At 43.9% G+C, this 27,838-nt stretch overlaps 1 protein-coding gene across 9 annotated transcripts in view; it reads left to right on the top strand.

Moving 5' to 3' along the window:
• SOX6 (SRY-box transcription factor 6) overlaps positions 1–27,838 on the top strand; it is a 790,083-nt gene that overhangs the window by 744,208 nt on the left and 18,037 nt on the right. For 6 of the 9 annotated variants that reach the window (XM_086956030.1, XM_086956031.1, XM_086956034.1 and 3 more), the window contains one exon: positions 6,226–6,459. In XM_086956030.1, coding sequence (XP_086812156.1) covers positions 6,226–6,459 — 234 coding nt within the window. The remainder of the gene's footprint in view (positions 1–6,225; positions 6,460–27,838) is intronic. The other 3 variants (XM_086956033.1, XM_086956036.1, XM_086956037.1) reach the window with 1 other exon arrangement.

Below are 27,838 nucleotides of genomic sequence, written 5' to 3'. Positions count from 1 at the left end.
TACTAAATTTCACTTGAACACTTATTATTTAATGAGGAAAAATATCAGAGGTGATGCTCTTGGTTGCAAAATATCGAAGGCACACACTTTATGAATGTACTGTTCCTGTTTACGTTCCTTTTTGAAGGGGACAAACAGGTCCACCCCTCACCTAACTAAGAACCTATTGGTCTTTCAACTGCCTCTGAGCAATATTACTAGAGAGGTTCATGCCTCAGTAGGCAATTGTTGCCAGACAGCTGAATTTGCGGATATAATCATTTTGTCTCGAAATAGATGGCAGTGGCTTTGGGGATGCTATTGTGGTGCAGTTTACTGCTGTGCAACATCTATGCAGTATCTTTGCATGCTGAAACTCCTGGCAATGGCTCCCTTGTGTAATGTGAGTTGGGCACAGCAGGTTATAACAGAGCACTAATGTGTGTGGTGCTCTCTAGCTCCTGCTTTAATGTAGTCTTTTGCTTTAAGAAGTTCAGTTATTGAGGGACATGGGACTAGAGAAGAACATAAATACAGTGGGGATAAGAAATAAGGAAGGGAAATGGGGGACTGCTTTGCAGTCCTTAAATGGCTAAATAAAATCCTCTGGTTAATTTCTTCTGAAGCCCAGAGAACGGTTATGCAGGCGTTGGTGATATCCAGACTTGATTATGGCAATTTATTTTACATGGGTGCTGATAAAGCCTCCATCCAATGTTTACAGTTGATTCAAAATGTGGCTGCACGTCTCCTCTTCCGGTTGCCTCGACATGCCTCAGTCTCACCTTTGCTTCAATAGCTCCAAAGGCTCAAGGTGAACAAACGCATCGAGTTCAAGGCCTTATTCTACATGTTTCGGGCCAAACATGGTTTAGCGCCCCGCTACATACAAAGCCTGGTCAAACCTTACGTGCCCAGTCAACAGCTGAGATCAGCTAGCCTCTCTTTGTTTTCTGTGCCCAGATTCCATCATGCTCGTATAAGAGGTCTCTCATTCTCCTACATTGGCCCCAAACTGTGGAATCCCCTTCCACTGGAACTTAGGATGTGTCAATCGCTCTTAGCCGTCCGTAAGGGACATTACTTTACAATCAAGTATGATCTTTCTGTGCTGTTCATTTCCATTGTGTGGCTTTAGTGTTGTCCTGCTCAGCGCCGGGAAACCATGTTGGGTAGCTCCTCAGCGCCGGGAAACCATGTTGGGTAGCTGCGCGCTCTATAAATCTATAAATAAATAAGGGAAACATTTAGCTGTAAAAAAATTGCGAGATAGGGGAGAAGCCATCTTTAATGAATTTTAGAAAAAAATAATTGAGAAGACTCAGTAGCCTCATTGTGCTGGTGTTATGTATTCCTTTGTGATGGGAGGCACTCTTGATGATATGATACCAGACATTGGCTTGAGTGGCAGCACTCACAGTTGGGAATATATATATATATATTGGCCACCACTGGGTAGTTAGGTCAGCTGTTCCATAGAAAAAGCCTTTTTTTGTGTTGCTAATAACTTTGGCCCCGCGTGACGAATCATCATGAAACATTTCAAAAAGGTGCTACTTTCTGACTAGTTTGTGCATGGAAATGTTTGGGGTGATCCGTCAAGCAGGGGGCAAGAAACAAAGGGGGTCCCAAACTATGAAAAATCCCAATGCATTTTGCATTGACGTCTGTAAGGAGGGCTACAGCAAAAACTGCCAAATGGATTTATACCAAATCAGTCAGGAAGCTAAATCTTGGCCCACAGATTGCGTTTTGTGGGATAGTTGGGTCCACTGGAGCCTCCAGAGACTCTTGAGGGAGCACCATTTGAAAAAGGAGAGTTCTGATTGGCCCATGGAGCTTTATTTCCCTTGGACCATTTGCTCCTGCGAAAGTGGACACTCTTAATGGCTGTTCCGCGCTACCGTAGGAGCGCCATGCGTGTGGGTAGGTTGACAAGCCTTGGCTGCACGCACTAGAGGTACTATACCTTACTGTGCTGCCCCACGGGAACAGAATGCAGGGCCCATTAGGGACACCCTTAGGGTCACCCCATCAATTGCAGGACCCCTTGGCCTGCCCCATTACAGACTCAGAGAGGTTGTATTTTCCTTTTTCTTTATTGTTCTTTTATCACTGTGTAGTACTGAGCACTTGAGGTCCTGAGGAATTGCCACTTGGGCAAGAAACATGTCGACCTAACCAGAGGGTCTGAGGTAGTCCGCTGTGCCCCTTACAGTCTCTATCTCCCCTCCCACCTTTTTAATCAAGGGAGTCAGCCACGCGAATAAATGTCCTTGTGAACTGACTTACCTTTTTTAAATCACAATCCCCTCACGACTACACCTTCACTTGACCCCTCACACGCACTCAACCATTGGCTGGAACAAAAGAACTCCGACAAAGAGTGCCTATTAGGCGCCCGTTAGACATTGCAGCGCCAGTCTGACGAGGAGCAGGAGGCCAATGATGAAGCATGACATCTAGCTCGCTGGGTGTGTGAGGCCTCTTAGTTCCAACAAGGGAACTTCTTGTTCCCTGTCTTTGCTCTCCTCGTATACAATCATACACACTTTCTTTTCTATTCTTCAGGGAACTTTGTACCTTCTGCTGTTTATGGTTGATTGGACATGTACACTGGACCCCGTTAAATAATGTCCAGAATTGGTTCCCCCTTTACTGTATTGGAGCACTCTTAATGGCTGCCAGAAAAACATTAGAAACGTGTTACTGGTGGGCATTACAGAAGTCATGAACTTAGTCCCCTGTCATGAAGTGTTAACTAAAAAAAATCTAATGGGGCAGGGTAGGGGTACCCTGCCCCCATAAGGCCCATGAGGGGGACTCAGATGGACCCCCCTGGGCCTAAAACAAAAACCGAAATAAGCAAATTTTGCCACAATCTTGAGGAATTCCTGCAGGATTGAAAAAAACAAGAAATGTTAACTGGACAGCATACATCAATTAGAAGCCCCATGGAGTCAACCATGTATTCAATAAGGGGAGCCCCCCCCCCCCCTAGCCTCTAAAGCCCTGTGTCCTTAAATCCTTTAAAAGGGAGGGGGCTGCACAGCCACCCTCCCTGAGCCTTCTATGGCCCCCAGGGAGCCCACTCTCCCCTTTAATTAAAAAAATGCCCCAGGGGATGGGGTCCCAAAGGCCTGGATAGGGGGGCCAGATGCCTCAATTTAATAGAAAATAGGCCCTATGGGATTGAGTCCCCATGGCACAAAGAGGTAGTAGGGAACCATGGGTTTCTTCTAGGTTTCTAGTTTTTTGATGGAGCGCCCTCTAACACTACCGACACATAAAGCTGCTCTCCTTAAATGTCTATTTTTCTAGCAGAGTTTGTAAGCATAAAATTAGCACAGTGCCACCCACGTCGTGAAAGGAGAGAGACAAGTCTAGTCACAATATTACAGCTGTGGATTGGTAAACTACCACTGTCGCCTTTCTAGCTTGTCATCAATGGCACTGTGCTAATTCCTTGCTTAAAAACTCTGCTAGAAATTTGAGGTGAGCAGAGTGTTGGTGGTATTGTACAGTGCTTTCTATAAAGATGCTGCTCCCCAAATAAAATTTGGGAACTAATCAGCATTCCCTGCTTTGAGCGGAACTGTCTCCATGCACCCAGGCAAAATGTAGGCCGGTGGTGGAATCAGATCCAAAAAAGACACACACTGTAGACCATTCTAAAGGCCAAGAATGTCTGACCAGTTCTAATCACCAATTAAGTCCAGTGTCTTGTGGTGATGGTTTTGCTTATCATAATGAATGACTGTGGTGGAAATGTATGAATTATGACGATTGGTGGTGTAGAAACAAAATTGTAAACTGAAACTAAGTAGAGAAAATGCTTTTAAGTATGTTCTCTGAAATGATGCCAATGTGGTGATGCTGTATATAAAAAAAAGAAAATGGCTCCTCTATATATGATCAAGACACAGCCGCGGTCGGTAATGGGTGTACCTGCAGGGCGGTGACGTGAGAACGATTTGCAAGCCTACTCTGTTAGCTGTTGGTTTCTCACCATATGACAATGAGATGATCTGTGAAATCAAAGCTTTCTGCAGAATATAAACAACATTTTCACTCTTGTATGTTAAAATAAAGGCACATTTCTAACATTTAATTTAATGTAGCACATTTCGATGTAATGTTTATGTGGTGTAATTTTGTGTAACGATTTTCAGCTTTATCTTATATACAATTGGTGCAAGACGCTCATTTCCTTAAATTTTTTTTGTTATATTACATGTTTATTTCAAATGGTGCTTTTCAACAGGGGAATGTTTATTGAAAACATTAGGAATAATACTTGACTAGTGTGATTTGTTTTCAGTAGTCAAAGGAAGAGAGACAATTGTGTTTGAAAGTTGGTAGGGTTTCCTTAACACATTGCTTTGTCAAAAACACACCTATTTACCAGAAGTCAGAGAATTTGAAGCCTCTGTCTGCAAGACATAGTTAACAATGGGCCCTGATTGCAATTAGAAGGTTCAAGTTGTGATTAGCTTTCAAGAAGATAATAGTGAATACACAATGGCATATAATAACATTTTCAAAAAGTTTGAAAGTCCCTCAAAATCTAAATACACAGTCATGCTCAGAAAATAATTAGTTGAAAAAAATGAAATCAGACTAGCACTCCCATTGAACGAAATCCTTATTTCACAGGAATTATAACATTATCACCACGAAATAACATCATATCCCTATGAAATATGAAGTTTGACATCACTGCTTTATGTGAAATAAAAGTACTTACATATTCTGTTAATTAGGGGAAATATCAGTGTGACAAAAAATATATATATTGCAGTACAGTGTACACAAATTACAATTCCTCTTTGCTTACACTAAAGATGGTTTTATTCAGCACATTATGTATATTCATAATTGTGTTTAATTGTGCTTGTAAAATGATAAAAAAGTTAAGGAATGTTGAAATAAAATCCTGATGGTTACTTATAGTGGAGAAATTATTAAACACATCTACCACAGTAAATGTTTTATTTGGCTTCTTTGCCACGTTGGTACACTGCCCAAATTAAAATGATTTTAATGTGAAAAGCATCACACAATGAACATGAGTTTTAAAATGCTATATCACACTAACATACCAGCTTTATGTCACTTTGGAGCAAGATGCAAACAGTTCAATCAATGCAAAGAAACAAATTGCTATCTATACTAATATAATAAAAAGAGAACCCAAACCTATGAGGCGGGTAATCTCAGGAACCACAGCGCCAATCAAAACACCATTGGAAATGTCAGGGTAAGCAGCAGATGGACATAGGCTATATAGCAGCAAAACATATATGTTAGAAGGGAAAAGTACGTTCTTTGCCAAAGTAGTCCCTTGGAAGTAGAGCCATCTCTGAGGTGGGCGTGTACGTTCCCAACGTTTACGGGGTCGGCCATTTTGTAAAAGTAACCCGCCGACAAACCGTTCACGAGCGTAATGTGCGCTTGGGCGGCCACAAGCGCGGAACCGTCTGTGTGGTTGTTCTGCTGTGATTGGCTGCACGTCACGTGCGCTGTGTCGGATTCGCTTCCTTTGTAGCCGGTGCTGCATCCGTTTCCCGAAGGTGCCTCCTCCGTCCTCCTCGAAAAGATTTACACCCTGCGTAGTCCGCCATGCCCAACAAACGCCAGATGCGCAACAGATACTACTTCGTGCTGGAAAAGTTGGATGCTATGGATCCTATGCTTCTACATGGTAAAGTTAGCCTCACCTGTTTTCGAATTTGAGACTTTATTGAAGGAGCATTGTTCTACCTCTGGAAATGACCTCGGTGTTAACATGACAAATATGTGAGATATTCTGCAGAATAAATACAAAAACAGCACTAAAGGGAAAATCAGACGTTTAGTGATCAATATATTGTGGGGGGTCAGCCACACGTTGAGACAGCTGATTCACTTTGAATAACCTTTTTCATGAACCAAAAATATAGTTTGTCATATTCAATGATGTGAATAGGTCTATAATTAGCCAAAAGAAGCTGTTACATGGTAGGCATTTTTTGTGATGTTTTCAAGACGATTTACTGTGTGAATTACTAAGCTGTTATGTTTAAGGCTGCTGTCTATGTTTATTAATGCAATACATGAATGAAAATAACAGTTTGCCTTTGATATTAATTTTAGAACAGTGACAAAAATGAGGGACGAATACCAGCAAAGAAGGAAGAAAAGTGTTTTTCAACCAAATAGTAATATTCTGCATGCATCTTGTTTCTTCCTGCCCTGATATTCCAGGAAGTAAGGCAATGAATGGCTCTGCAGCTAAACTACAGCAGTATTATTGTTGGCCAACAGGAGGTGCTACTGTGGCTGAAGCACGAGTCTACAGGGACGCGCGTGGACGAAGCACCAGTGAACCACATATCAAGCGACCAATGAATGCATTCATGGTTTGGGCAAAGGATGAACGAAGGAAGATTCTTCAGGCTTTTCCCGACATGCACAACTCCAATATCAGCAAAATTTTAGGTGAGTGCAACTATTAGTACTACTACTAATGATAATAACAATAACAACATTGAGAATAGAATTTGTCATCATACACAAACTTGATGGTGTAATTAGGTACCCTGATGCCCAAGAGGGTTTTAGTGAGGATTTGATTTCAGAAGATAAAGTCTTACAGTTAGGTATAAGATGAGATGGGAGCAAAAAAGAAAAATCATTCTTACATGCTATTAGGCCTTGGGAGTCAAATAACAGTACATATAATTTTATATTAAAAAAGAAGGCAAATGGTGTTAGAACATAAAAAAACATGCAAGGTTTAAGCAATGTGGGCTAATGCAGTTTCACTTCTTGAAACCTGTGATCCTCGCAGGTGTGTATGAGTAAATGTTGTTAAAGCCTAAAAATGTGAAATCTTCACCTACACGAGGTAGTAAGTAGCAGGTCCAATTTCTCTTTTGTTTTAATAATTTTCTACTTGTATGAGGAAGAAACAATCACAGAAAAAAATTGTACGTGTTTTGCATAGATTTTTTTTTTTCTGGTTACCACATGGATTTTTTTTTCTGGTTACCACTCATTAAAATGACACATTTTTAAATTCACCCCAGAAAGAGAAACCTGTTTCAAAATACATTTTGATCATTTCACCTGATGCATGCTTTTGCATTTAACCTCATGATCTGAACAAGTAGTCCGAATCTAAAATGTTTCCTTCTGGAAAATTGTTAAGTGTCTCCGCTGCCAAAAAAAAAAGGCACGCGCCGAGCAGCAGTTCTCGCGTTTCAAAGCCAACGGCGTGAACATATTCAACAAGCAGAAAAGAAGTCAATATGTCAAGGTAGTCGTGCGTAAGGAAGGCGAGGAGAGCGCTTTTCAGGGGTCGCAGAAGGCGCGTTACTTTAATATATTTTAGGTGTATTTTCGTTCAAAACGGCATTTGTAAATATTTGAGCCAGCCGAATGCTTAACACTGTGTATAAACAAATGATGCACTCGCTCTCGCATTAATAAAAAAAACAGACGGACAGTGGTTGCAGCGCGTGGCCTCGCAGGGCATGAGACGTTCGAGAGAACAGTTTTTAAATCCAGCAAAAAAGCAGAAATAAGAGGGCTTGACATAGAGAGGAGGGCTGCCACCAATACAAAGCAACGCGTACATTCAGCACGTTTTGCACCTCAACAATATGATCGTTTAGGGGCCCTGTGATTAAACATAATCAAAAAGGTGAAATCATTTGCAAAAAAAGAATAACTTTTAGTTTTCAGTATCTGCTAATCATTTGTCCTGGATGTGGGCCTTTTAGAAATGCTACCCCAGGTTTGAAAGGGATAAGTGTGCCTTTTCAAAGTTACACCAACTGTAGCTTTCCCTCAAGTACAAGCCCTGCTCTGTTTTCAGTTCTGGCTCTATTAGCGAATTTGTATTATTTGTGGGCCTGCTGTGAAAAAAATGGGAAGAATATAGTAGTTGCATTCATAAAAACGCAGTCTATTTAGCAAACATACATTAACCCATTGGTAGGTAACCAAAACACTGCCAAAACCGAAAAATATATACAATTATATTTTGCAAAATGCATCCATTTGCCTTTTCTACAAAATGTGAAGAGATTATTTATTGTTGCTCCATATTATGCATAGTTTCTGGGTTTTGAGCAAGCAATATAAACACATTTAGAGCAATGGTCAGCAAACCACTTTATTGAGCAGCCCAAGGACAAAAAGACAGAATTATTTGTAAAGGTAGGGTGGTGTATATAATTAAAAGAAATACTTAAATGAAGAAGTGTTGATATTAACAGTCCTGTGCAGCTGTAAATATATATATGTCTATCTATCTATCTATCTATCTATCTATCTATCTATCTATCTATATATATATATATATATATATATATATATATATATATATATATATATATATATATATATATATATATATATATATATATTCCGCCTCGATTTTAGCAAATTCACTACAGTCACTCACAGCGGCGGGCCGGGACGGGCTCACCAGACCCAACAATCCAACCGATTTCGTTTTTAACAGCATACGACACAAAATGAAGTCCACAATCCTTTGATAAAGAGTGCTTTTATTCAGCAGCAAACTCAACTAAGCATCATGTATTTTTATATTACATGTTTGTTTTATGATAGTTAGCTTGTAAAAGCTGTTTCCACATAGAGCAGCTGATAATGGGCACTGACTCAAATTAAATTATTTAGGTTATGTTTACCTTGCATTAAGAAATGATTGATAAAACAATCAACAATGGTGAGGGCAAACGGTTTTATGCAATTCTGCGGTGGCAGCGTTTGAAAATGAAAGAAAATAAGGCTGCCAGAGAATGTGCTCCATACCTGGCATTTTTGGCTTCATAATTTAGATGCCCCTACCACATTATGTGGTCTTCCATGCCATAGGATCCTACTAACCTGGACACTGTCAGGGCTCTGCCATGTGGTGTGGGGGCCTGTCATTATGATGATAAAATGTACATTTCATAGAGAACCATGACATTTTTTCCATATCTCAGGGTTTCTGTGAAATATAGGGTTTTACACCACTGCAGTTTGAAAAATAAAACATGATGCCTCCTATTTTTGTTTAGTTGAACACAAAAATCTTCAGCAACATATTTCTTTCTTTCTCCAATGATATGTTTTTCGTTTTAAAAGAGGCCCCCATTCTTTCAGTTTGGACACTTAGGTTCTTAGGTTGTGGCAGCAGGTTCATGGAAAAACTGTGTGTGAACAAATGTTTAAACAACATTTGATATTGAGACATAGATAGGTGGCAAGCTACACAAGATGTGCGGACTAAGAGGCTGTGTTTTGCATTCCTAGATCTGTACTAGCTTTAAGCAGGTCAGTTTATTTTAGACTATGGATCCACTACAGGCAGCCTTGGTATCACGAGTATGTGCACCAGTGATCTTGTGGGGGAGAGGTGTGAGGGTTAGCTTGTAACACTACTTCCTACAGTTTCGCATATCCTCTAGTTCAAGGGGGTCTCTGATCTAATCCAGAATTTTCTATTTTTTTGTATATAGTTCTTACTACAACAATGTTACTATTACAAAGCAGTGTATGTAGCAGGTGTTATTATTTAGCAAGACACAATTTACCCAGTTCATTAAGGTGCCCAAAGGAAGTAAGTGTGTAGCAACTTTCCAAAAACAAGGAGTATAGCTCTATACAAATGGAAATTTATACAATTTATAGAAGGGTGGCAGATCGTCATAGTCAGTTTGCTGTCACGGGTGCCTCTGCACTGCCTCCTACCTGCCTGGAAGTGGTGGCTGACATAAATGAAGCCCTGCGTTTCAGTCAAGCACAAGAGCTTGGATGTGAGCATCTCTTTAGTATGGCTTGCATTAATCATCTTGCATCTTCATCCTCATTTCGAAACTCGCAGAGCAAGATTAACTTTTAGGGTCAAGGATATATTCAGCTGTGGCAGTGCGTTTCAGTTTTAGCTGATGTGGTTTCAGTGCAGCCAGCTGCTGGTTGCTGCTGTAATTTCAGCCTTTGTGAAAGCTGACATTCTATCACGGGCGGCACGGATATGCAAGTAGGGTCTTTGTCATGCATCCTGCTGATAAAGCAGAACATTTTAGTTGGTGTTTTTTCTCTTACATACATTTCATAATGTTTCTTTAAGCTCTATATCGATTCTTATTTCTCTATGTCAGCTCTTGGGAAACGTTGCCATTTAAATGTAGCCGTAAGATAAATTATGGAACCTGATAAACAAATGTCCACCCTGCCAACAAGGCCAGCAGGTGTTATACGAGAGCTTCCCATTCGCTGTTGCAAAGTTAACAATATCAAAATCCACCAACATGAAGATGATACACAACTCTACCAGAAAGTCTCCTCTGCTCCAGACCTGCAGTGCCTCAAACACTACCTGAACCTCGTCCAGACCTGGATGCCCACCTGGAGTGTAACCCAACCAAGACAGAGGGCAAGATTTATCATCCTTATACGCAGCAAACCACTACGAAAGGGAAAGGATGGGATCGCACTGCACTGTATTGACCATTATACAATGCATGTTTCTATGTTCCTGATGCTGGTGCAGTTTTGGCTGCCTAGCGCCAACGCAGGTACTCTTGCGCATGGTGCAAGGGTGCCTGTCTTGTAGGCAGGATTGGTTTTGTGCAGGAAGTGACACCTGCACTAAAACAAGTCTCAGAGACATGTTCCTCTTTCTATGGAAAGAAACAAGGAGAAATAAAATATTTCTCCATTTTAGGCCTCACTGGTGAGGTATAACATTTTTTATCGCATTCCCAGGTCTACCATTAATGTTAAATCTGGGAATGCACCAAAGTCCATGTTTGGATGCGTGGGAACACCCATGCTCCACACAAGGAATGTCTCAGTGCTACAGAGTAATGCAAGGTAGTGATTTTCACTTCCTTGCTCTACTCCAGATTTCTCAAGCCATGCAGTGCTATGCAAGGTGGCTTTGCGTGGCCTGATAAATCTCGCCTAGGTTTTGTGTCACCCTTGCCCCCCCTTGTGTGGCACAAGGGTGACGGAAAGCCTTGAAAAATCTGGGCCAGAGTTCCTAATATTTGTTAAGAACAACACACAAAACTAGTGCAAGCTTGGCTAAATGACCGGAACCTTGATGGCTTTGAACCCCAAATTTTGTTTGAATGCCAAATCACTTAGATTTACCTTGGACACCAACCTCACCTTCAAGGAACACATTGGTAAAAAAAAAGACATCCTGATACCAGTTTCCTCTTCAAAAGAAAGTAAAACAGTTTCTTCCTGAAAGTGACTTCAGAACTGCTGTTCAAGCACTTTTACTCTCATATCTGGATGGTGGTGTCACCCTGCTCCATTGCCTGTCAGTCTCCACACAGGTACCCTGTAAGGGCACCCTACTCACTGCAACATGTCTCATCTAGGGCCGCATGATCACATCACCTCTAGTCTGAAAGAACTCCATTGGCTTTCCTTGCCAGGCCCGATCTTCTTCAAAACCAGCTGCATTATTTACAAAGTCATCATGACCAGCACCCTTGCTTTACTTGCAGACAAGCTTACCATCTCTGATAACTCTAAGCACACCCACACTCAGGCCACCATTAGACTGGAGACTATGAAGTGCAGAAAAGAAAAAAACAAGGCGTCAGGCCTTTTCCATCTCTTCAACCATGATTAACCAGGATCCAAAGCAACATCCCTAAATCCATAAGGAGTGCACCAACACTGTTACAATTTAAAAAAGAGTTGAAGATACACCTCTTTATAGAACACTATACCACAATGCAATAACAATTAACCAGCTACCTCTCCTATTAATCGTTGACTGCATGCTTGCCTTTGAGCCTGCATAGCACTAAGCTGCCTATTTGGTTTGGTTCAGACCATAAAGATACTACATACACACATAATGAAGGATCTTTTCTGCCTGAATGAACTGTTGTCCAAATCAGGAAAAGTGTTTTAACATTCCAGAGAAAATACTTTCTAGGTGTAAAATGAACCTCTCTGCTGTGCTGCATTCAGAATGACCTGGGCCAGCTGCATTATGTTTAGGGTCCTCTTTCCGATATTGTAGGTTGGCTTATTTCAAAGCTTTCAGAAAAGCTGTGCCTTCAATTGCCAATTGGGAATGGCCTCTGAAACTTGGATTCCTCCTATGCTGCTAGGTATGGTTGCTCTGAGATTTTGATGGAGTGCACTGCTGCAAAAGGTAGGGTCTGACAACGGTATTGCATAGGAGGTGATAAGAGAGGAGATGCAGCCTCTACAAGGATGCAATGTTATCTTTGTCTAATCAACAAGACACATATATGTGGATGAGGTGATACTTGAAGAGGATAGGTATTGTCATATGTGAACTTGCAACATATCAAACATGCTTGATATGTTGCAAGTTTCATCTAGGCGCTTCTCAAAATAGAAGAAAAACATTTTGCTACGGTGATTAAGCCAAGTGACTAGTACATGAGCCACCTATCTGGGTGAAATTTAAATTTGCCCTCTCACTGTTGCACCCCTGTCCATGCAACCATAAGTCCATCTATCTGTTGCAGGCCTTGTGAAACTCACCTGGTTGAACGGTTTGAATGTGTATGAGTCTGAATGAGCCATTGAAGGTGTGAATGTCTGTTGAGTCCCCCTAAAGTGCCCCGGAGTGCCTGGAACACTGAACTGTATGATGATGTTTCCCTCCTGACTTGATATGAAATATCACATTGATTGTTTTTATAAATTCCTGAATATCCAATCCCTGAATGTCATTTTATAAATATGTGCATAAAAATCAATAAAAATATATATTTTTCATAAAAAGTATGATTTGAATCTTTGGCTCTGATACCTGGTAATGTTGCTACTTCTTTAACAGAACTGGATCCCTTGGAAGACCATTGGGTATTTATTTTGGCAGGGTGTTCTTCTCTATTTCTGAAATTTAAATTACACCAGCATCAATTGTGTAATTTTAGGAATGTTGCACTTGTTACGCTAATTCCAAAAATTGTGCCATTATTCCTCTTTGTATAACTGCGTGCCATTTGTTATATATATAAGAGCTTTATTGCGTGATTAAAAGAAAAATCATTGCAAATACAGAATCTTTAAAATTTGTAAAAGATGCGTGCCATTCGTTAAATTTACAGAAAAATTGAAATTTAAGATAAAAATTTGCCGTAAATGCACAGCAACAACAGAACATGAGCAGCTGGTACCCACAGTGCTTTTTTTTAAATGCGTCCTTGCACCAAAAATTGATGTGGCGATGCATTTGGTGCTAAAATATAGCGAAAATTGACAGATTTACATTGCATGTAATTCTGCATAATGTTGACTTCATTTTGCATATTTATATTTAAGCAAATGACACAAACTTTGGAGCTCTTCAATGTGTCTGTATTTCCAATTATTTCTAAAAACATTAATGTTTTGTTTTTATATAAAGTGCTGAAAAAAGTGCATCTGCCTTTAAGATACTTTACCAAAAATGAACAGAACGTATCAGAGCAACAGACCATTAAAAATGGATAATACAATTCTGGCGAAGCGGTGAATGATATTCATAAGTGACTTGGGTCCTCAAGACATACAGGACTTACAATCTGGAGATGCATAACACTTAAAAGAACCGGGGCGGGGCGCCGCAAATCATGAAAAAAAGGGCACTGTGTTTGAGATACACTACAAAACATAATTGTTTAATTTGAGTGAGGAGCTCACTGATTGCCAGGCATATTTGTGTGAAGAAGCTGCAATGAACTAGCAGTTTACATTCTCAAGTGGAAAGGCAGATCAAGAGCGCACTAAGGTTCCATAGATTTATATCAGATGTGCATGTATGAATAGGAAAGTACAAAACAGGGATGATTCAAAATAACTATTTTAGAGCAATTTTTCTGATGGGAATTCTGCAGACAATAAGAACATATTTAGGTTGGATATGCAGTGTGGTGCAGTGGGGTTACATGAAAGGTGTCTGTGATTGTCAATGAAAAACTTTGGCTAGTGCTGGGAATGTGGGATGAAAGCTGGGGGCTATTTATGTGGACACCAGTTTAGTGATGGTGACATGATTGAAGGTAGTTCTAGCTGACAGACTATATGGTCAAGAGCATGCTTTTTAAGCTCCCAATGTAAATGAAATAGTGTTAGGATTGAGATGTTACAGAGAAAAGGTTAAATGATGTAATGTGTGCACCATGAACTAAATTGCCTCTGGGTGCTTCAAACTGAAATTAATATTTCACATTTTAAATAGCAAATAATACTTTAGAATTCTCCTAAGAGTTCAAATTGTATCAGCTAAAGGTACTGAGGTGCAGGCTTATAAAAATGGCTTATCAAGAACAATGAGACTGTAGTGCAGAAGTCATCCCAAGACACATCCAAGAAGAGCTTGAACACCTCAAAACTCTCTGTGATTTAACCTGAAGCTGTGAGGCAACAATAAAAGTCTGCTGCTCCTTCAAGAAAATTTGAGAACATTTATAGAACATTCTCAAAACTGGATGTATCTGTTTACTCAAAATCCTCATCAGCAGACATATCAATGCCATATAATTTCCAGAAAAGGTTCCACAGAAGCTCAAACAAACTGTCATAAACCCTCTTTCTACTGAAGACACTTAACATTACTGAGGTCCAAGAAATAAACAAGATGGGTCACCGTCATTCCTTGAATGAACAAGATTTTAAACCATTCTACTTCACCCCAGCAAGAAACAAAACACTGCAGTGATCACAGCGGTTCAAATCAACCCCGACTATTTCAAAAGATCAGACCCTCACCTGAAACCAGGTCCAAGCCAGCAATATGATTCTCATTATAGTGTCAGCTGATTTCAGTGTATACAACCAAAACATATTCTACTGCTATGTCCGGTGATGAATTGTGAGATTGGTAGAATGGAATTGTAATGAATCTTATCTTTTCTTACTATGTATAGGCATTAGTTGAATTTAAAAAGATATTTTTAAGCTAATTGAACCACCAATTTGAGTATGCGCCAATCTGCATTTCTACAACTGATTCTTTGTAATGCCTATATTTAGCAATTCTCAAGAAAATAATAAAGAGCCTATGATCTGAGATATTATCACATGTTGACTGGTGATAAACAGAGCCGGCAGCAAACACTGTTGACAAATCCTGAAATGCCTTAGCAAAATCCAGAGAATAATGTGGAAAACCTTGCTCTGCATCTGTGGAAAAAAGCCAGAAATCCTGTTCCTCGGTCCTCCAAATCCCTGCCTATATTATTTAACTGCCCTTCATTGGCAGGGCCTCCACATCTTTCAAGAACTTATGAGTACATCTGAGACCTGTTTGTTGCTGCCTTGTGCTGTAACCAGATGACCTATATTGATATTTAAAGGATCAGGGGAAATTACCCTTACCTTGACATCACTGCACTGGCTCTCGCAATCACTCAATAAGTGTATTCTACAATCCTTTGTTTGTCACACTATATCTGGTGTTGGTATGCAGCAAGTCTATCTTACCAATTTACTAGTTTCTGATTGATTGAATGCCAGAGGAGGGCTTGTTAATACCATGTTTTTTCTGCTAATGGACGAACAAGCCCTATGGGGGAAAGATTCCTTCACACTCAAGGCATGACCCAGTGGAAATCACTTTACCTGCTCCACCACCTAGAATCTAACTTACTGAAGTTCAAAAAATGCCAACATGCCATTGTTCCATTTTGATTATTTTCCTCAAAACTCTTGCTAGATTATAGGCAGTGTGATCATATATTTTATTTATTAAATAAAACGATAAAAGAAAAAGAAAAAATAACATACTTGTGGAACATGGAGAAGCTGGGACTGTCATCGATTGGTAATCTTGCCACAAGACTGACATAGTTGTAAATCCGGCATGTAAGGGGTCAGGCGACTTTAACTCTGTCCACAAGACACAGCTAACAGCATCACACATGGCATTATGTGTATGTAATATATAATAGATGACTTAGTTAATTATATCACCAATTATATCACATTTTATATCAAATATCTCAAAAATATTTCACTGGAGTATGCACGCAAATATAACCTGTTTTTGCAATTTCTTACTCTCCACGAGGCATGACTTTCAAAGGGTCCCTGAGCTACTATACAAATCAAACATATGCAATATTATTTAAGGTGATAAGCACATAACTGGAAGTAGTATGTGTTGCCTACTACAATAAATAACCAGGTTTAAGCTATTGAAATGTGTATGTTTTATGACAACAATTGTTGTATCAGGTACACAAATAAGCATGTGCTATAAGTGCACCCGTAGTCACGTTGCTACCTGAAAATGAATTAATAATGAGGAAAGTGAAGGGTTATTTGAGCTTCAAAATTGCACTGCGCTCCTCAATACTCCGCTCACTGAACAATGAACGTTTTCAAACGTGCACTCCATTAGATATACAACATGTGCACACAACCACGGCTGTAATACCTGATCCTAACATTAGCATTGTACATTATTTACCACAGCTGCTTCTGTTTTTCTTCTCCTGTAAACATAAAAAGCAATTTCATCATTCTTCCTTCAACTGTTTCCTATGTCTCTATAAACAGTGCAACAGATTTGAATACTTTTGCTAGTTTTGTGTAAACTGTTTTACCATGTCCAGAGCACGGAATGAGTTTACAATGCTTCAAGTGGTACATATATTGGAAATGGGTTTTCCTTTATTAAAGAAAAGCCTTGGGAGCACAGCTCAAAACACTTGGGGGCAGATTTATGTTGCCTGACGCATCTCTGCAAATCAGCAGAGATGCGCCAGGAAAGATACGGCACGCAAGTTTATCCTTGCGCCACCCATGATGCGCCGCATTTACAATACGGTGCACCATGGCGCAGGAATAAACAGATGCGTGTCGCATCGAGGGCATGAAGTTGGCGCAGTGCTGAAGTTGTGTTGCGTGCGGCACGCAACTCCAGCACTATTCCAACTTGCCCTATCTCTAACATGGTGCGTCAAGCCTTACGCCTGCTTCAAGCAGGCGCAGGGTTTTGACGCATCAGCGTTGGTAAAGTGACTCAGTGAAATCTTGTAGATTTCACTGAGTCACTTTTCTGGGGCGTTCCTGCGACGGAACGCCCCCCCCCCTGCGTGGAAACGCCCACATGAAACCTGACACAGGTTTCATGTGGAGCAGGGCCTTACACTGTGACGCATCTCCATAATGCGTTACGATGTAAGTATGTCGCTACGTGGCGCAGGGTTTACGCCGCCGCTGTGTCACAGAAGTGACGCAACTGTGACGCAAAAGTGCTGCAAGTCCGACAAAAATCTGCCCCTCGGTTTATCTACATGCCTGTTAGGCAAAGCAGAATTGAGGGAACAAAACCCACTCTGAACATTTATAAGCAAATACTACAAGCAAGCATGCTGTGAATTGTACATAGACTATCAACACCCCTTCGATTGCCATAGGGTGGTGAAAACAGTTATATAGAGTTCAGAGCTGTCCCGGTGGTGCAGTTTGCAATATTGCTTTGGTAGATAGGAGACAGATGATTTGATTAACTGAAAATTTATGTTGAGTTTCTAGTTCTCATTTTGCTTTAGCCCGTCTTCAGATGTCTTAAGATGAAATTGCATACAAAAAAGTGATGGATGGAATGCTTGAATTACTCTCAGCCACAGGTAGTTTCTTGGAGCCACAATCCAATCCATCGCAATTTTGAACACCATATCACCTCAGCTTGGACCCAGTTATGTTCAAATCAATCTTGACCCTGCTCCAATCGGAATAGTCGCACCTTAACTGCCAAGCCAGGTCCTCCCTGAAGAGGAACACAAGCAACCCACTACAGGTTATGCCCTAATTATGGGCTCATCAACCGGGTGCAAATTGGTTCCAGTGACACCATTTGCACTGGACCCAAATCTGGGGACAACCGTCCCACCTAGGGTGACACACTAAAGTATACAAAAAAGTGATGGATGGAATGCTTGAATTAGACTCAGCCACGTGTAATTACTCAGGTCGAATCCCAATACATTATTATTTTGCACGTCATTTCACCTCAGTTTGGACCCAGTTATACGCAAATCAGTCTTGAACCTGATCCAATCGGAACATTCTAGCCCTATTGCCAAGCCAGGTCCTCCCTGAACTGGAACACAAGCAACCTAGGACCGGTTTAGCTCAAGTAATGGGCTCATCAGTTGGGTACAACCAGCAGTTCGGGCTGGACTGTACCCGTGAGGAGCAGCATCAATACTGATTTGCATGTGGCTGGGTCCAAACTTAGGTGGCAGGGTAGGTGAAAAACGATGGACTGAAATGCGGCCCTGAGCGAATGTCAGTGGCTGAGATTCATTCAAGCAGTCAACCTTGTTGCTTTTGTATTAAGATGAAATATTGTCATGTGGAAGTTATCATACAGGTGATGGGTCCTTGTCTTCAAGGTGGTGATCACTGTCTGGAATATCATTCTTGCAATAGGTCAAGGTAATATAGCTACAGTTATAGGGAACAGCAGGACTCAAATAATCCTATATATGAATAGAATGTTAAGACGCTGCAATTCAAATGTACATAACCAGTTTTGTGAAGCTCAATCTGCTGTGCTGTTTATAAAACTTGTTCTTCAGTTGAGAGGCATCTCTAGCTCCACATGCTACCTCCAGAGTGCGAGCACAGTAGATTCTGTTAAATCCTTGCCTGAACACCTGCACCCAGGTGGCTACAGGAGCATTATCCTTGCAAAAGGACTCTGCAATAATGGTCTTTATGTAAAATACTTGTCTCACTGCTTGTACTCAGTTTATTGCATGGGATGTAATGAAGGAGCAACAGCCTTCGTACCTGCCACTATTTACAGCGTCCAGAGACTTATTGCTACTGTGAGGTTAACGCTGCGATGGCCATTGAGCCAGAATGGAACGCAGTTTTGGGTTCAGGGAGCAGCAGGTAGCGTGAGAGCACAGACATGCTTGTGCCCCCCTCCCCTCAGACACAGTGGAAGTGATGGTACTGTAGTAAACGTTACATTGTTCCTAATGTTACATTGCTTGCTAAAGGTAAATGATTGAAAACAACAGTAACCCTGGAAACGCTCTTGCTAGGACAAAGGCTTCTCTGTTAAATTAAACCTTTACAACTGCATTGGTAGATGAATTTTAAGAATGCACATATGTTTCTGAACAGACGCGAATAGGTGGGGCCGTGCCTTTCAAAATTTTAAAAGCCAGGCAAAGCACCTTAAACTCGATGCGCCGCACAACAGGCAGCCAATGGAGCGCTTGCAATGCTCTGGAAACTGAACAACGTCTAGGCAGCCCTAATACCGCTCTTGCTGCGGCATTCTGCACTCGTTGCAGCCGCATAAGTTCCGCCTGGTTCGTACCTGCTAGCAGAGCGCTGGCATAATCTATCCTGGATAGTACAGAGGCCTGGACCACAAGCTGTCTAGTGGGGGCATCGAAAAATTTAAGCACAGGTCTGATACCCCTGATGATGCCAAAACAGGAGGCAGCCACCCTCTTAGTATGGCAGGTGAAACTGAGCATAGGGTCCAGCCAGACCCCGAGATTTTTTATCTTCATTGCAGGAGAAGGGATCATTCCTAACTCGGGAGGCCACCAGTTGTCATTCCACCATCCAGGTTGCTTTCCGACCACCATAACCTCTGTCTGTCTTCTTCGTGTTCAATTGGAGACAGTTCTGGTTCATCCAATTGGCCACCGCATGTAACCCCTCACAAAAGTTGAGGGCTTCCACAGCTGAGTCCCCACTTAATGTGACCGCCAGCTACGTGTCATCCGCATAGGAAACCATTGTCAGGCTCCAGCGTTTGACTACCGCAGCCAGTGGTCTCACATATAGATTAAATAGAGTGGGGCTCAAAGATGATCCCTGTGGGACCCCCAAGGTGAGCGGGTGAGAGGTGGATTTACCGGGTGGTATCGCAACCTGAAAAGATCTGTTGGAGAGGAAGGAGCGGAACCAGCACAAAGCCAATCCCCTAACCCCAGCTTCCTCTAACCGCCGCAACAGGATCTCGTGGGACACCGTATCGAACGCGGCACTTAGATCTAGTAACAAGAGTGCCGCAGTTCATCCGGTATCCAGCACGGAGCGCAGATGTTCGACCATGTACAAACAAGGCAGTCCCCGTGCTGTGGCCTGCACGAAATCCATTTTGGGTGGGATCCAAGATGTTAGCTTTGGCGAGGTGGTCAGCCAGGATCCCATTCACGTGGGCTTCGGTGACTTTGGCAGTCCACGGCAGCAGTGAGATGGGGCGATAGTTCTCGGGTTTTATTGGGTCTAGGGTAGGCTTTTTTAGGATAGGTGGACTTATTTTGTTATGGTCCTGTCATCTTAAACAAACTGTTCATTCATCTAAGACTCTTATTGTACAAGAAATACCTAAGCATCTTATCCTGACACGACTCACATCCCCACACTCAGAATGATTCCATCTCACACTTTCCTTCCCATCTTAGTCCCCTGTTCTATGAGACCATTCGTATCCACCATCTTACTGCACTCTTGTTTTACACAATAAACATTTTTTAAACATCTATCTATTTTTTTTATAAGCAGTGAACATTTTTCTAAAAAAAGTTGAAACCTTATTTAACAACATTGGGTCATTTGCCACACTGCAACTGAATGATTGGCTCACTAGGCCCTTCAGTCAATCATGTTTGATCAGAGCGTGTCATGTCCCAGGCCAAAATGATCAAGACCATCAAGCTAGGGCGTCTTACCCCACCAAATAAAATGAAACGATTTCTATAATGTTCCCCTTGATCAAACTCTGCATCCCCATCTTTACCCATCTTACTATATGGCTGAGATACCCGCCACCCCCTCTCAACACAATCCCCAAGGATGGGAAACCGGAAACAGTTCTGAACTTTTGGAAGACGGGAGGGAGTGACCCTCCCGGCCGTATTTATTAAAATATGAAACAAAATTAAAACATTAAAATAACAGTTTCATATTATGTACAATTTCATTACCACATTGCGATGTTTGGCTAACCTTAACATATTCTCTAATACAAAGGTTCTCCTAGCCGAACTAACATCCTACAAAACATCTAACTTGAAATTTTGAAATTGTACATCCTAACGTTTAAGGGCCAATGGCAAGGTCGTAACCGGTGTCAAGATCCCTAACCAGAAATATCCCCCTCACTTGTGAGGGGCGACCGCACAGAGGTGTACCTCGAGTGCAACTACCAATTTCCCTTGACTTGACGGGGGCCCCAATAAACTCGACGCCACTTAAAGGTCGTCCGAGGACTCGTGTGAGGAATCTAGAAGGTAGCGTAGACCCCCCCCAAACCCCACACAACTTACCACATCTGCCGTCGCAGATGTCCTGGCCCCGGGAAATTCTCCGGGAGGGGGCTGTAGCCCCCCCTACCCAGGAAGGGGCCTTGACCGCCTTTCCTTTCCTTTCGGCGTCCCATCCTTAGAAGGGACCGCCTTCCCCGTTGAGGGGCCAATGGCCACCTCCTTCGAGCGCTCCCATCCGTAATGGGTGACGCCCACTCATAGGGATCTTCCAATTAGTGCTCACCGATCATGACCTTACCGCCCGACCAAAATAAATACGACAGTTCTAAACTAAATGAGTTCTAAACTAAATGACTAAATTACTTAAAAGACAGTTAAAAGCAACAATTTTATTAAAAACATGCTACTGATCAACACTAGAGCAAGATTACTTTATTTGCAAAACATACCACAAATTGACCATTTCTTTATTGCATATTCAAGGTTATCACGATAATAATCCGACCTGCAAACAAAAAGTTACCACATCAAACTTTATTCAAAACTACTTGCTGTCTTCAGGGGCTGGTGGGTGGGTCAAAATTGGCTCTTCGTTCCGTCTCGAGCTCACGTGCAGCGAGGTGGTGCAGCTTCAGAGCACAGGAACAAGAGGATGCTTCCTTGGCTTGTTGCTCCTTTTATCCGTCTTCAGGGCGGGCGTAAACCCGCCCCGGCCTGCCCCGAGGGCGTGGCCCGGCCGCGTCAGTGTCTAGGCCAGCCCACTCCAGGGCGGGAAAAAGGCGCGCCCCGGCTACGCCGCTTCGGGCATACCAGCCGAGACTCGCCTCCCGCCCAAGATGGCTTCCCGGGGGGATCGTGGTACTCCGCCATACGTTCGGGGGGACCGAATGGTCGCCCCTTTCCATATGGCTGAGATACCCGCCACCCCCTCTCAACACAATCCCCAAGGATGGGAAACCGGAAACAGTTCTGAACTTTTGGAAGACGGGAGGGAGTGACCCTCCCGGCCGTATTTATTAAAATATGACACAAAATTAAAACATTAAAATAACAGTTTCATATTATGTACAATTTCATTACCACATTGCGATGTTTGGCTAACCTTAACATATTCTCTAATACAAAGGTTCTCCTAGCCGAACTAACATCCTACAAAACATCTAACTTGAAATTTTGAAATTGTACATCCTAACGTTTAAGGGCCAACGGCAAGGTCGTAACCGGTGTCAAGATCCCTAACCAGAAATATCCCCCTCACTTGTGAGGGGCGACCGCACAGAGGTGTACCTCGAGTGCAACTACCAATTTCCCTTGACTTGACGGGGGCCCCAATAAACTCGACGCCACTTAAAGGTCGTCCGAGGACTCGTGTGAGGAATCTAGAAGGTAGCGTAGACCCCCCCCCAAACCCCACACAACTTACCACATCTGCCGTCGCAGATGTCCTGGCCCCGGGAAATTCTCCGGGAGGGGGCTGTAGCCCCCCCTACCCAGGAAGGGGCCTTGACCGCCTTTCCTTTCCTTTCGGCGTCCCATCCTTAGAAGGGACCGCCTTCCCCGTTGAGGGGCCAATGGCCACCTCCTTCGAGCGCTCCCATCCGTAATGGGTGACGCCCACTCATAGGGATCTTCCAATTAGTGCTCACCGATCATGACCTTACCGCCACAGGCCGGATAGTTGACCGGCTATCCGGACCCCCCACAACACTCCTACCTAAAGGTCATGTCTTAAAGTCTTTAGCCAAGCTATACAGTCTCCTATGAGTAACTCGTTCCCCACCCGGGACAAATGAACACCATCCCCCAAATACATACTGTCACCAGTAATACAACCATGCGAAATAGAATGCAGTGTATTGGAACGGAACAATCTACTCACTTTGTTATTAATTTTCCTTACTGAATGGTTTAGAGCAGAAACAGAAATAGCCCCCCGCCATACCTTACGTGGGATCATATGTGACCATGCAATTGTGCACCCTGGAACTCTCCTCGCCAACCAACTTACAGTGGAAAGCATCGCCTCAAGAAGAAGTCGTCTACCAGTGGTGACCAAATCATTGCCCCCAAGATGTACTATGACTATAGATGGCGGTGACCTCGTCCGCCCTAGCAAACCCTCAAAAAATGATTGAAACTGGTCAATACAGAGTCCGCCCTTTCCGTAGAAGGACACACTGTACCCGTATTCCCCAGCCACGTGATTCATGTCACCTGCTTTGAATACGTCCGCGGCTCGCCTCACGTATGAGTGGCCCACGACCCACACCTCCTTTTTCACAGCCGGTGAAGTATGACCGCTGGCCCGGTGTTGGGTCGACTGCATAGTCCGCCCCGCCTCGTAGGCTTGCGCAACTGAAACCAAACAAAAACAAGAAGCGTGAGTACATCGTTACAGCTTCACAACATGTGCAACCGCACATACCTCTTCTAACAATTGGAGGACCAACGCCCCACACGTTTAATTTGTTCAACATTCAGACCCCTGGCCGTAGCCTCTGTAGCAGCCCCTATCCGAAAGGAATGGGTCCCAAACTCGCCCGGGTTCAAGCCCGCAGCCGTAATCGACATCGCAAGCACCCGCTGAAACTGAAACCTCGTCAGTGGGGTGGCGTCAGCGTGTCTCAACAAGGTCCCCCCCCATGATGCCACCCTTTGTGCTAAATACTCCTCTACACAACTCACCGGGCACATGGAGGACCCGGGGATCCTTCGTATCATTATGCAGTCCCCCATCGAACCCTGATCGGTCTTGGACTTGACAAATGAGACAGTCATTGTCTCCCCCCTGACTTGGACGTGCTCTCGGCACAGTCCCCCCATGGTATCCTGCTTGTTCCTTGCCACTAATTCGCTTACCCGCATAGCCCCATGGAATGCTAGCACAAAAGCGGCTCGGAATAACACTGCTTCATACTGGGATGAACATGTTGCAGGCAGTACAGATAACAACAAAGCCAACCTATCCAGACCTATCGGGCGCCTTTCATCTACTCTGCGACCCTCAAGGCGTTGCCACCCACGTAGCGCTTTTTGCACAACGAAAGACGCTGTCGGGTCCTGGATCCCATGAGCCCTAGCCACAAAGGAAATGGCGGCCCGATGCCTCTGGGCCGTAGCCACTGATTTGCCTGCCTGACGTAAGGATAGCAGGAATTTCACTACCAACTCCTCCTGGCCCCAAAGCTCCCCTCCAGCTGCCCCCAAAAAGGCCCAATAGGAACGGAACGCCCCTTCATATGCCTTCCTCGTCCTGGGTGCTAAACTCTCTCCCACGAGGTTCTGTAGTTCGGGGCACCGAGAGACCAGAGAGCTTCGGGAAAGGGTGCTGCCACCGGGTCCGCTGTGGGCAGAAAACCCCAGAAGGCCTGCATACGAAAACGAGAAAGCGCATCAGCCGCCTGGTTCATCACCCCCGGGACATGTCTTGCCTTAAATAGTACATTCAATTGCATACACAATAACACAATTTCCTTGAGCAATCTCAGAATCCACTTGCATCGTGCTGCCTGGCTATTGATACACTCGGTCATGTTATCAGACCAGAATACCACAGAGTGATCTCTGAACCCCTCGGGCCAAGTTCTCAGGGCCACCAGAATGGGAAAAAGTTCTAGGAAAGCAATGTTACTTGTCAGACCACTCTCATGCCACCATGACGGCCATTTTTGTGCCGACCACTGAGTGCCGAATATGGCACCAAAACCAATGCTCCCTGCCGAATCCGTCCACAGCCCCAGCTCCTCGGAGGACACGGCCGGTTTGTTCCAGACAATTCGGCCATTGAAATCCGCCAGAAATGCCAACCAAATGCGCATGTCCTGGCGAACCTCTGCCGAGAGCCTTGTGCGATGATGACCCTCCTTCAGGCCGACCATGGCTTGAGCGATCGAGCGAGAAAAGGGGCGGGCCATCGGTATAACTCTTAGGGCAAAATTCAACTGTCCCACCAATTGCTGTAATTGATGCAGCCTAACCTTAGACTCACTTATACACATTTGCAGGGATGCCCTGAATCTTAACACTTTGTCCCCTGGTAGACGAAAACAACCTTCCTCGGAATCAAGCTCGATCCCCAGAAACTCGAGGCAAGTCGAGGGACCCACAGTCTTACCTGGTGCCAATGGCACGCCAAACTGATTCATCAAAACACAAAATGCAGTCAAAGCCTGTCCACATTCGGGATCCCCGGCTGCCCCCAGAAACAAAAAGTCATCGAGATAATGCATCACCTGCTGAAACCCCGTTTTCCTCGTGAAGACCCATTGCAGGAAGCAACTGAACTTTTCGAAATAGGCACAAGATATAGAGCACCCCATTGGCATACACCTATCCATGTAATAATGACCCTGAAACATGAAACCAAGGAGACGCTGATCGTCTGGATGTACCGGGAGCAACCGGAACGCTGACTCGATATCAGATTTTGCCATCAGCGCACCGGGCCCCAGGCGATTCAAAATGGCTACGGCCTCATCGAAGGATGCGTACCGCACCGAACACACTTCTGGGTCTATCGCATCGTTTACAGAAAGACCACGTGGGGCTGATAAATTATGTATCAGCCGAAATTCCCCCGGGTCCTTCTTGGGGACCACCCCTAAAGGGGAACAAACAAAGTTAGCAACTGGTGGCGCATTAAATGGACCGGCGACTCGACCTCGAGCCACCTCTTTCCCGATCTTTTCTTGTACCACGGTCGTATGCTGTAAGACCGATATCTGTTTTTTACATTGTGGCATACCCTGAAACTCTCCCACTGGGATGCGGAAACCATATGAAAATCTGTTGCGCAACACCCCAGCGGAAGCGTGATCCGGGTATTCGCTGAGCCAGGGAATCATTGCCATGGTATCAATCGGGGTAGGTAAAGGCGCTCCTCGGACTATGTCAGACCTGTTTGGCGCCTCCTCTCCCCCCGTTATCACCCGTTTTGGCTCTGCACATGGACTCAGGATGGGATGATTGCCCACACCCCCCACATTCGTGCCTAAATTTGCATGACCCCTGGGGCCTAGTACATTTCCCCCTGTTAAAGTTCCAACAAACCCCCCTTTTATTTGCGTTGCCGGCTGGCCTCGAGTGATTGTCGTTACTCGTACCTGATTGAAAGGGCGTCCCCGCATATTGGCGGGAGGATTCACCAATGTTACTCCCTACCAATGGCACCTTCAACATACCAGAGTCCTCCATTTTGGACCATGACACAGAATCATAACAATCCCAAGTTAAATTATTATCATGCTCTTTCGCTTTTCTGAAAATATTGTCGTAACAAAACCAATGATTGCCCTCGTGAGATACTGAATACCCCATGATCCGTGACTGATAAATCGGCAATTCGGGCAGCAATTCGGGCCTACGTTCACCCAAAATGGATGTAAAAACCCCCCATGCCTTGCCCCAATTACCAATGTTTTCATTTACCTTAAAGGCGGCCATCTTTGCGCGCCAAACACTTGGATGCATGAGCTCTTTCTGGCTCTTAACATGCTCCATTTCATAATGGTCGGTAAGCAACGAGAAGATGTTTATATATTCCTCTGCCCATATCTTCTCTTTAATAGCCAGAGGGACATGCTGACCCAATTTTTCCCTCCGAGAGGGTGCCGACTCATCCCTCGCAATCGGCAATGGCCGCTTACCTGAACCGGAAGCTGTATCAGCGACTGGAACTGATGGCGATGGTGCCTTCGTCGCTTCCCTTGTTTCCCGCAGCTGCCTCATCAACACCTGCGCGTCGTCAGCCGTGGCGCCCTTGCTACCTTTACCCAACCACGCTGCTAATTGTGCTGCCAGCTCGGGCGGCATATCCTCCCTGGACACGGGGGTGACCACTACGGGAATCGGATTCCCTTCCTCCGGCAAAGGAGTGGGTACTTCGAGTGGGGTACAGGGAACTGGGACGTCTCCCCCAGCTGTTCCCCTTCTGGGCCTCTTGCCTTTTCCTCCTGGAGCTGCTCCTGCCAGAGGACGTTTCGGCCCCCCTTCCTCGTCTTTCTCCGCCATTCGCTTCTTTAAGTCGGTCACCTCCTTCATGAGAACACGCAGCATCTGGTCGGTAGTCATTCGCTTTCCCGCCTTCTTAGGCATTCTCCGACAGAGTATCTGAAAAACAAACAAGAAAGATTACAACGCTCAAAATTGGCTCTTCGTTCCGTCTCGAGCTCACGTGCAGCGAGGTGGTGCAGCTTCAGAGCACAGGAACAAGAGGATGCTTCCTTGGCTTGTTGCTCCTTTTATCCGTCTTCAGGGCGGGCGTAAACCCGCCCCGGCCTGCCCCGAGGGCGTGGCCCGGCCGCGTCAGTGTCTAGGCCAGCCCACTCCAGGGCGGGAAAAAGGCGCGCCCCGGCTACGCCGCTTCGGGCATACCAGCCGAGACTCGCCTCCCGCCCAAGATGGCTTCCCGGGGGGATCGTGGTACTCCGCCATACGTTCGGGGGGACCGAATGGTCGCCCCTTTCCAAAAGCATGGTAAAACACACCAGTCAGAGATGATGTAGTCTATCCGAAACCCTGAGAATCCTAAATAGATTAACCGTACATCAAAGCACATTGTTCCTCATAAGTCTTTGCATTAAGAAAATGAGTGGTGCTCCTCTCTGGCTGAGGCTCAATTA

This window comes from Lissotriton vulgaris, chromosome 2_1, assembly GCF_964263255.1.
Source record: "Lissotriton vulgaris chromosome 2_1, aLisVul1.2, whole genome shotgun sequence".
Lineage (NCBI taxonomy): Eukaryota > Metazoa > Chordata > Amphibia > Caudata > Salamandridae > Lissotriton > Lissotriton vulgaris.
The sequence above is the reverse complement of the archived record's forward strand: the minus strand, read 5'-3'. Positions and strand labels throughout refer to the sequence as shown.